Source organism: Sinocyclocheilus anshuiensis, unplaced genomic scaffold (assembly GCF_001515605.1).
Source record: "Sinocyclocheilus anshuiensis isolate Anshui unplaced genomic scaffold, SAMN03320099.WGS_v1.1 scaffold2987, whole genome shotgun sequence".
NCBI classification, from domain to species: Eukaryota; Metazoa; Chordata; class Actinopteri; order Cypriniformes; family Cyprinidae; genus Sinocyclocheilus; species Sinocyclocheilus anshuiensis.
The window spans coordinates 94,985-106,614 of record NW_015552809.1 but is presented as its reverse complement, the minus strand read 5'-3'; the positions used below and the strand labels follow the sequence as shown (position 1 = coordinate 106,614).

General features: G+C 37.2%; 1 protein-coding gene across 1 annotated transcript in view; it reads right to left on the bottom strand.

Annotated features, from left to right (window-relative positions):
* The window catches only part of LOC107667969 (glutamate receptor ionotropic, kainate 2-like), a 139,550-nt gene that overhangs the window by 40,808 nt on the left and 87,112 nt on the right, over positions 1–11,630 (bottom strand). The window contains exons 8-9 of the mRNA XM_016459703.1: positions 7,997–8,115; positions 6,412–6,629 (exon numbers count right to left, since the gene is read on the bottom strand). Of these exons, the coding sequence (XP_016315189.1) occupies positions 6,412–6,629; positions 7,997–8,115 (337 nt within the window). The remainder of the gene's footprint in view (positions 1–6,411; positions 6,630–7,996; positions 8,116–11,630) is intronic.

Sequence of the window (11,630 nt, the reverse complement as noted above, 5' to 3'; positions counted from 1 at the left end):
GGCTGTTGAATGCTTGAATCTGATTGGCTGACGAACATTCTAAGGTGTGCAATTATTTTCAGGGAAACGCACGGGGAAAGTAGTTCCAGGCAGGTCTTGACCACATTACATGTCCATATCACTTCGCCAAATGATTTCAAAGGTCCTTACAACCTAACACTGGCCAAACAAATAAATACAGTAAACAATAGGATAAAATTTCCATGTTTTTGCCACAAAATTCTGTTTTATTATGTACGGAACTCTCATACTCTATTTCTCCTGCTCTCTCTCCCTTACAGACACACACACATACAGTAAAGACACACTTGCACACACGGAAACACACGCGTTATAGTTGTTAGGGCTACTCTTACAATTTTATCAGTAAAATAGTTTAGCAACTTAAAAGCTACATGACATTTCTAACAAACGAGGTAACAGCGGTTCTGTTCTTGAAGAAAATTAAGTTTCATTATTAGTAGAGACGCTGCTGCAGAACACTGTTGAGAGACGCACAGACTCAGAGACGCAGGAAATTCACATGCTTAATCTCTCTCTCTCTCTCTCTCTCTCTCTAATAACTTAAATATTAACTGCATTAGTCTGCTATAATGGCTCAAGCCTCTGTTGCTAGGTCTAAAATGACGTTTTGGAATTAGCAATGCAGGCGTTGGATGAGATGTTTAAGAAATGAATCCTACACACAAGAGCATTTCAAGGACAAAAAAAAAACAATGAATGCCTTGAAATATATCATCTGATCAATGTGAGGTGTGGTAACCATAGTATAAGCGGAATGATTCACTCTGGTCCATTGAATTATTAGAAAATAATGCACACTTGAGGTTCATGTCACCACATCTGGTTTGCATTCTAATAATTCAATGGCCCTTCGTCAGTTATTCCTTACTTATACTGTGGGGCCATTGAATGCTTGAATCTGATTGGCTGGCTAACATTCTAAGGTGTGCAATTATTTTCATGGAAACACACGGTGGACAGTTCCAGGCAGGTATTGACCGCATTACATGTCCATATCACTTCGCCAAATGATTTCAGCCTAAAACAGCAAAATAAACAAAACCCACAATGACACTGGCCAAACAAATAAATATAGTAAACAATATTATAAAAAAAGACAAATTAGTTCTGTGTTTTTGCCACAAAATTAGACACACATACAGTACGGACACACACGGAAACACACAAGCGCATAGAAACAATATATACAGTTGCCAGCCACCGCCAGCAATTTTGATGATTTTCACTAAAATTTGATGGCCTCCAGAATACTTTGCTGTATGAATATTTGAATATGCAATACACTAACAAAGATCAGAGCCTCTATTTTTAAACAAAAAAATCAGTTTTATTCTAGCTTAAAGCATTCTTTTTTTTATCAACATTTGAATATAGGTAGGTTTCATAAAAATGCATAATATTGAGCAAAAAGGTGAGAAAATCACATTTTTATCAAAAAATACATCTGGGTAATATTCAATAAGATTATCAAAGCATAAATACAGTAAATCACTTCTATTTTTTATCAACACTTGAATATAGGTAGGTTTCATAAAAATGCATAATATTGAGCAAAAAGGTGAGAAAATCACATTTTTATCAAAAAATACATCTGGGTAATATTCAATAAGATTATCAAAGCATAAATACAGTAAATCACTTCTATCAACACCTCCAAAGCTTGCACAGACATATACCACTTCCTGGATCAACATTTTACTCCGTAACATTATGCAGTTTTCATTTATATGCTGCCATTGCTGATGATCGCATTATTTTTCATATGCATCTGTTTACATAAGAGATCGCTCGTTTCTCCGTCCTGTACACGTGTTTTTGTCCGGGAGGTTTTGTACTCGTTCAGAAGATGTGTAATAACGCCCCCTAGTGTATAACAGTGAAAACACGAAAAGCTGTAAAAACTCGTCTTTGGCGGGGAAGCGTTGTCTTCTAAAAGACGAGATAACTCGTCAATAGCGAGGAAAGAGTTAACCTTATTCTAATGTTAATGCATTTGGAGTATTCTAAATGAGTGACCACATACCCATAGATTAGTAATTTGAATAAAACATGTCCAAACTAGGGCTGAACGATTGCGATAATATCGCGATATGAACAAACGCGATTTTTCAATCGCAGAGGCTGATTGAGTGTCACGTGACACGCGAGAGTAAAGAGGTGTGTTCGACTTGAAAATCGATCGTGTATGACATCAAAGTACTGCGAGAAAAAGCATGAGGAGACGTCCGCTCTCTTATAGCTCTCGCAGTACTGTCTAAGCAGCGCTGCTTCAAGTCGAACACATCTAAGCAGTCTTCAGAGGAAGCATCAAGTTGGCACGCTACAGTGTTGCCAAGTCCGCGATTTGGGGAACCCCTCCAAAAAACGTGTATTTTACTCCCTGGAATACGATTTTTACCGGTGGAACCCCCCTCGAAACGCGATTGGGCTAGTTTTGAGTAGCAATTGGGCGGGTTTTGTTGTGGCAACCCTGGCACACTAACGTTACACGCGGAAATATTTGAAAGTGTATATAATGAACGTACTTCAAACGTACTCCATCAGCAGAAAAAGAAAATAAATAAAACAGTAAACAGCCATTGGACGTAACTTAGAATGGGAGATGGATCGGTTTGTGAAAGGGAAGAGAAAAGCCGTAGATGAAGTTGCACAGACTCAGGCAGGTGCTGGTCATTCAAAAGCTAAATGCAGAAAATATGACGAGGCATATCTTGCTCTCGACTTCACTCCTTTGATGACACACCCATCGGTCTAAGCAGCGCTGCTTCAAGTCGAGCGTCGGCCATCAGCAGAAAAAGAAAATAAATAAAACAGTAAACAGCCAAAGGACGTAACTTAGAATGAGAGATGGATCGGTTTGTGAAAGCGAAGAGAAAAGCCATAGATGAAGTCGAACAGACCCAGGCAGGTGCTGGTCATTCAAAAGCTAAATGCAGAAAATATGACGAGGCATATCTTGCTCTCGACTTCACTCACCGTGTCTATACCGGACGCTAGAGTTGTCGCGCCGCGCCGCAACAGCTCTACTGTACACTGGACAGTGACCATTGCAAATCATTTTAAATTTGTGTCAGTACGTCATAAACAGAACAAGGCATCAGTTTAATGTCGGGTTTTGTCGTGTCGTGTCGCGCCGCATCCAGTGTAGACAGCGTCACTGATTATAATGGGTTTGGGTTCTACTACTGTATTTTGCCGCTCGCATCCGGTGTAGACACGGTGTTTAATGTCGTTGCTGAGGAAAGCCTGTGTGTGTCCTATGCCTTAGCGGACAGCATGAAACCCACAAAAAATAAATAAATAAATAACAGAGAGAATAATAAAAATGGGCAGATTTTTTTATAGGTTTAAAGGGAGGCGCGACCAAAAAAGTTTGAGATCCACTGGTCTAAAGTTAACAGACAGTGAGTGTTTAAAACGTTTATGTTTAATCTATCTAATATTGTGTTGGTCATACTATACAATGATTTATAGCTTGTCTTTGTTGAATAATACAGAACATAACGAGCTTAAAAAAATAATTGCATATTAAATCGCAATCGCAATATTGGTAAAAAAAATCGCAATTAGATTATTTTCCAAAATCGTTTAAGCCCTAGTCCAAACCATCTCCACATCCTATGTTTCAGCATTATGACACTCTCTAAATATGTGCGCCATCCTGAGAGCACACACTGCAAGATCCTTGAGCATGTATAAAATGTAATCTTAACATGATTATAAGGCCATCCAATATATGTGATTTTGGCATACGTTTGGTTTCAGTTGTTCCTACAATATTAGTAGATTTAGAATACATTTTAGTACTTTACTGATGAAACATGGTCTGTTTGTAAAAATGTTTGTACTTGATTTCACACATAAATTTAAGCGTATGCACGACTAGTGAATGAGACCCTCTGTTCTAGAACAAATAGCAGTAGATTACAGTTATTTGGCTTGTAACAATAGCAAATCAATAGCCGCTGAAGAAGCCAGCTGTGAAAGTAGAGATGTAAAGAACCTAAAACCCAAACCCAAAACTATTTCAGTCACAAGGGATTTATATGTGGTTATGTTAGATATGGTTCTAAATTTCTGTAATTAAATTAGATAGGTTCATTTTATGTTCTTTAAAGTGTAGTGTTCTTGAACTATTGAGTTCTGTGACTGTCTCTCTGTAGAGCATTATACAGAATCAATAAAGGCAGTTTATCAAACCGTCAATCACTCACACTGCCACTCAATCACTCAATACATCAGCACCTGCTAAAAGAGCATATGTGTTCAGTTCTCTGAACATCTGCTGTTCTTGTAGGAAATCTGACTGCAATGGATCACAGGCATTGTCAGGGCCAGGATGCTTTGAAAGCATCCTGTTCTCTCTCTCTCTCTCTCTCTCTCTCTCTAGTAATCTGGTCTAGTCTTGCTATCTACAATAGGGTGTATTTTTCTTTCAATATTTACGCATTATGTGTGTATGTGTGTGTGTGTGTGTGTGTGTGTGTGTGTGTTTGCCATAGTGAAAGCAACACTTTTTACCTCCGTAATGTGTTATAATTATATGAAATTGAAACTGGATATTACTGGATATGAAAACAAAAATGTTACGTGTTAAACAAAATGTTAAATTTTGGAATTGATTGGATCATGATAAGAGATTGAACAAAATGGGTTGAACAAGTTATAAGCATACATGAAAAAAAAAAAGATCAATGACTGAACAGACAAACACTTCTTTACTTTAGAATAAACTGCACTGATGAATTGTTCACAATAAGGCAAGGAATTTACAAGGATATTTAGCAGAGGCGGATAGGAAAGGCAAAACATCCTTTGTAAGAGCTCACTTCACTTTTGGCACAGAGGTGGCTGAGGATTTCACTGAACTGGTTACAAACGGTGGACAATCAAAACCACACTGAGGGGACACTCTCCATCCTGTGATCTCAGAGCAAAAATATTGACTTAATAAGAGGCATTTGAGTGTCGCAGTGAACATGTTCACAGCCCTCTGGGACTGAATAAAGAATTGTAGAGTAGATCTCCCACATACAGGCACTAAACAGTGTGCAGTCATAAAATGCTTTCAACCTTTGTCACTTCCAGCAGTCCAAAGCGATAAAAGCTCTGAAACATAACTTCAATTATTAGGTCAAGTATAAGATCTTCATTCTCAAACATTTTGCTTTTTATTGCATATTTCAGATGCCCTTTTAAAGCTGAGGTTTCAAAATCTGATAAGACGTTCTGATAGGACACCAATGACAGCACTTTTGCACTGCCATCACTATTATACAAAAATAAATAAATAAATACCTTCACAAAATATGTGTTTTTTATATGTATTATCATTCTCCATGTATACAGTGCATTTCTTTCTTAAAATGACTCATTACTAAAAAAACTACTTCTTCTGGGTCTATTTGCAAACAGAGTTTCTGAAAACATTCAGGTGCTTTTATTCAAGTGTTTCCATAGAGAAAACAGTTAATATATTTTGTTGATATAGTTGTATATGAATTTGGGATGACTTATGAATGTATTTACTGTAATTTTGTTATAGATTTGAGATATATATGTGTATTTGTTTAAAAGATCTTCGTGATACTAGGGGTATTACGGTAATACATGTTTTAATGAGCGCAGGTGTTGCTTGGTAGCACATGGCGCTGAGGAAGGGTTAATACCCGAAAACGTTCTGCACTTGCACTTTTGCACTTCTTTCTACATATTTTTGTGACCTCTGAACAATAAATGGAATAAGCTTTTTTAGCTGCATTTGGAGGAGTGCGGATGTCTTTCATCTTTGTATCTTTGTATATTTTGGATCTACGCACCATATGTTTTTGTCTACTGGATTTTTGGACGAGTGTTTGGCGCTACTGCCTTTTTTGTGCTTAGAGAAAATGTCAGGAACGTCACAATTCAGATTCAAACTCACACAATGCATGTGACACCAGAATTCAATATGCCAAGGCACAAGAAATTTGAATGTCTCTTCACCAGATGTCTTTACTGCACAAAACAATATTAAAAATGCCACCCTGTCATCGACCTTCCTGGTGACTCAGTAAAGCTGTAATCAATTAAATATGTAATTAATTCAAATAGAATTAGGAAAGGATATTGTACAGTTAGCTGACAGGGTGATCTGGTTATGTATCATCCTGATGTGGTCCATTCTGCAACAGTGACCGGCTGACTGTACATTATCCCTCTAATTACACATCTGTTTATCTTATAAACAAATACATTGCCATAAAATTCTGGTTTAAGTTCAAAGAAATTAGACAAAAGTGTCCATGAGACATGAAACACAATGGCCAAAGGTCCTCATTGAGCCTTTTTAAAAGTTCTCTGTAGGATTTGATATTACATGTGCTGCAATTGACAGCTTCAACTCACCTTAAAGAAGGTCATCGTAGCGCCATCCTCCACCACTCCATACTCAATCTTGGTCTGCTTGGCCAGGTCATCAGCCGAGTCAATTGGAGATTCCATTCTCTCCACGGTAAGGAAGGCGGCTAGGTTGGCCGTGTAGGAGGAGATGATGATTAAGGTAAAAAACCACCAGATGCCTCCTACTATCCTGGTGGAAAGGGCTTTGGGCATGAGCTCAGATCCTAGCAGAGAGGAGCAGAGATAGTAGTCAGGGAAAAGCAGTGGTCTCAATGTGAGGACCAGCAGCAGATGCACAGGCCCAACCTAGTCCGGACACAACAACTAGTTGCAGGGAAAGGCTTTGCCTGCTGACAACTGGGAAAACACAGCTATGCTAACCGAATACGCCAAAGTCAACCACAGTGAATGTGGGAATTCATTCATATTTTAGGAGAATTTATGTGGTCAAATTGAATTAGATTACAGACTCTCAGATTTGTGTTAAATCATAAAGGGCTCATGATTTGCTTCCGTCTTTGAACTGCCCTACACTCTTCAGTCCATTTGGCTTGTGGGTAAAAGCCAGAATGAAGAACCATTTTGTGTCACAATCTACATATAATTTTCTGTTATTCCTTAATCAAGTTGTCACCATGGCCATGCAGAGGAAATTAATTGATGGGGAAAAGTCTGGAAAATAACTATTTTTCCTAGGAGGAGATGTCAGAGGACAAGAGCGCAGGGAAATAACTGGCTCCTCTTCTCAAGTTCTATGAGTCAGCTGTAAGCTTTGATCTGGCACATTGAGTCCATGGCAAAACACAATGGACTGTTGAAAAGATTAGCCGTTACATGAATTACAATTGAACTGCAATCGTGAGTTCCAGTCAGGCCTGTCCTGTCAATCAAGTCTAAAGTTTGGATATATAACTCTAGCTGCCAGACAGCCCGAAAAAACACAGAAACGGGAAGAAAGAGAGAATTACTCTTCCCTTATATACTCTAGCAATTAAGTTGTTAAAAGTGATGTGTATATTTTCTTTGGTGCTAAAAGACATTCTCCTTTCCCATCAGAGACAACTTTAAGTGCAAACACTGTGGTGCTTAAGTATTCAGACATATGGCTCAATCAGTGGTGTGAGTTTTGGACAGGAATGCCTGTTTATCCAAACAAGTATTCAGGCACAGGGTAGACGGGGCAGGAGGAGTGTGTGAGAATCTAGAATCGCATATATTACACACTTCACCTTTAAACATGACTTAGCATAACCAATAGCGGAAAAGCAAAAATACCATTATGTCAAAACAATGTATATATATATATATATATATATATATATATATATAAGAAAACCACCTGAAATGGTGGTTATGGAAAAGGTTTGCATGCAATTAAACAATCCCCTGATCCTCTACCCAACACCAAAAAAAACAAAAAAAACGAAAAGTCTCACACAGTCCCATTCATACCATTGGCCAGCAACCAATTTGCTTCTAGAACTACATGCACAGAGGCACCCATGCATCATAGTGGGCCTGACAAGAGCAAGTTGGGACCCCCATCAAAAGAGTGGGATGTGTGCTAAGGGGGGCAGGCAGAGGCGTCTACCTTGCTGCATGAGAGCTCCAACTCCGAACCAGAAACTATTTAGCAGGGTGAAATTGTTTTCCACCACGTCCGAGTCAGGGTTGCACGGGTGGGGGTTATACCATTCGTAGGGGCTAAACCTGTGGCAAGCAACACAGAACACACATATACATTTTAGTCCAAATTATGGCAAATAAAAGAAAAACATTGAAGGAAAGGCAGGTCAACCTATAGAGAAACAAGGAGAAAGAGACAGGTTAGCATAAGATTAAGGAAAAATACTGTTCTCTCTATCTCATTTTACAAATGGTTAAAATCGTTGTTTTTTTTTTCCTTTTTTTCTTTCCCTCAATATAAAAAAAATATGTAAGTTAGTCTTGTGATAGGGTACATGTTAGAGCTGTTTATGTTCATTCCATTCAGCCTTTTTAAATTCCAGAAACTCTTAAATAGAATATTCATATCAAAGGCAACCATAATTATCAATGCATAATTATTTTTTTTTCTGCTGCACAATCCTCCACGTTAGTAACAATGAAGCTATTGTACATCAGTTTACCATTTATAAATAATAATAGTTTATAATTTATCTATTGTTACCATTGTAGATTTTTTTTTGTCTTTTTAATGTATATATACATGTTTCTATATGTACGTATATTAATCACTGTACCTCATATTCTGGCATTAAAAAAATGCAGGTGCGTTCAGTAATTTGTTTGAACTTGGTGTGAGTCACACTTAGTTTTTATTAGTGAAAATTATTTTGTTGTAATTGACAGCCATGCTGTCAAAATAACTTAACTAGTAGTTAACCCAGAATATTCATTTAAAAATGATTAATTCAGATGCCCAATGCAGAATAGCTAGTCTATTCCATCATCTCCACACCCCGATCTCTCGTTCTGTGCTATCTCTCTCCTACATTGAGATTTTCCATTTACTCCAGCTAAATATAAGTGACATTACATTAGTAAAGGTTGATTGGGCGACAATTAAGCATTGTGACCCAATTCTGTTTGTGCTGAAGTATTGGAATAAAAAAGCATCCACAGGCTTTTCAAGAGTTAAGCAATCAGATACCAAGGAGATTTTTTTTTGTCTCAGCTATTTTTTATTCTCTGTCAGATCTCTGAAATAGAAACATAAATGATTGACTTTCAGAGACTAACAGTGGCATACACAACATTTCCTGCATATGAGTCTATGAGCAAGATTCATCAAGTGCTGGTGCAATCAGTTTTTCTATTTAAAATGACTGCTGTGCTCTTTAAATAGCTCAACTTCTGTATAATAAAAAAAACAGTCAACACAACATTGAGTTCTGCTCAAAAACCTGGTTAACGGAACATGCCAAAATATAAGTATATACATACATACCTGTATGAATACCTTAACATTTTAGGACATGAAGTTAAGAGGTTAAGATGCTTCCTTAGAAGCTAACTTCCTATTTAGGCTGTAGACAGCAAGGCAGCTCACTAGAATAGAGCCATAGGACAATAATCTTTGAGCTTGAAAAGTTAGATCTGTTCGCTCGTTTGCTATTTGTGATGCAAGTCTGAGTACATGCAAACTATAATCTTGCAAAGATGCAAGGGTCATGCCCCAGACATTTCATGCTAAGGGTCTTTGTGCAAGTTCACACAATCATGTTCTGTAAAGCCAATTACTAACGGCAAATCTAACATGGATGGCTGTCATTGAGTGGAACGTTCCAGCGGAGGAGAGAGGCGATGAACAGACTCTGTCTGCATGAGACGCGGCTTAACCTGCTGCTACGGGAAGCGTCAGTCGCCCGTTAGCTGTCAGTTTGATCCAATTATACTGACCTTCTGTTATCTCTGGTCATCTGCGCCGCAGAGGGACAATTTTGTGCAAGGTCAACATGAAGAGATAAACGGAGGCTGAGGAAATATTGATGCCTCGGGTAAGAACAAAGGTGGCGTTTTTTCCAGAAAGCCATTGTTCACAGGATTGATAACGCACCTGATAACAGTCATGTCAGATCAGGAAGACTGACATATTTAAATAACACAGCTGTGTAGATGAGTTTAGCATCAAGAACATGGGCTGAGGTCATGTTCTTGAGCTAACATACAGTTCAATAAGGATGCATTTGAAATACCATAGATTTCAAAGACTGACTGCTTGTTCAGCATAGTCTTACTGGGTTTTCGGTCTTAAGAGATGTCTAACTTCCCTGTAGTATTCCAGTGCTAAGCATGACTTCTATTGAATTTGAATGTTCCCTAACCTAAAATGGAAACATCTGATTTAACTGATTTTATTCAAGTTAAAAAAAAAAAAATTAACATCACCATGGGTCGCGGAATCGGGGGGGCCGCCCGGTAAAAAACAAAACAAACATAGGCTATAGGCTCATATGTATGCACGTTTAATCATTAAAATATCGCGATCTCGATTAAAACACACGCGATCGTATTCCTAAATGACGGTGATTCCGCTATGTCTATCAAACCTTTGAAAACAACGGAATATTTAAACCTGCTTTCGCGCAGCTGCTGATCCAGATAGAGCAGCGCAGCCAGCGCTCATCATGTAGCCTAAGCTTTATGTTTCAAACAGTCTACGCAAACAGTCTACTTACACAGTAGGCTACATTTCTATGTTGCAAACATTAAATTGTATATAGTGAAAGTATTTGGAGAAAAGTTTTTAATCCGGATATAGTCTGATGTTGCGGCAGCCTCGATCAAAACGAGTAATTAACCTTTTGAACTAATGATAATAGATTGTATATGTTACATTATGCCAGTAGGTGTCAAACAGTGACTGTTAAATGTATTTGATGTCTGAATCATTCAAGAGATTCATTCAAAAACTCTGGAATAAACAAGTCTTCATTTGTTTTGTTTTTTTCAAATGATTTTTTAGCTACATAATGAATTCATTTAAATTAATACATATTTTTAAATACACTAATTTATAACATTTTAGACATTTATAAATAGACTAATTTATAACATTAAATAAAACGTTCTGTCAGAAACTCAAATTACATATTTTGTTTGGTTGTCTCTAATGTTTGTTCTCAGAATCGTGGGAGAATCATAGCATAAAAATACATAGGCTAACATATCAGACATCTAACTAATACCATTAGTACTGTTTATAGCCTATTATGTTACATGTTCCGTTTACGAACTATGTATGTATTATGCAGTTCTGCAACCAAGAGTTACTATGTATGTTTACGAACTATGTATGTATTATGTAGTTCTGCCATTCTGATCCATGAACATCACTGAATTAACCTAAATACATGAATTTTACCACCAAAACTCATTTATATGGGTTAAATCAGGCAGAAATGGCTCTTTCAGTTAACAATTACTGAAGATGACTGTGTTTTACAGTACAGGATGCAGAAGACACAAACTTTATTTTTTTTTTAAGTTTTTGAAATTGTACTTAAAAATGAATGAATGAATACATAAATAATGCTTAAATATTTTGTCCAACTTTATATTAAATAATGCTAAAATATTTGGTCCAACTTTATATTAGGTGTCTTAAAAAAAAACCCAAAAAAACGATTTACTTAAAATATTGAATTGTTTTGTACACAGTGTACCTATTGTGTTCATGTTGAATTGCACAACACATTTTGCTGCTATTGAGGTGGGATAGG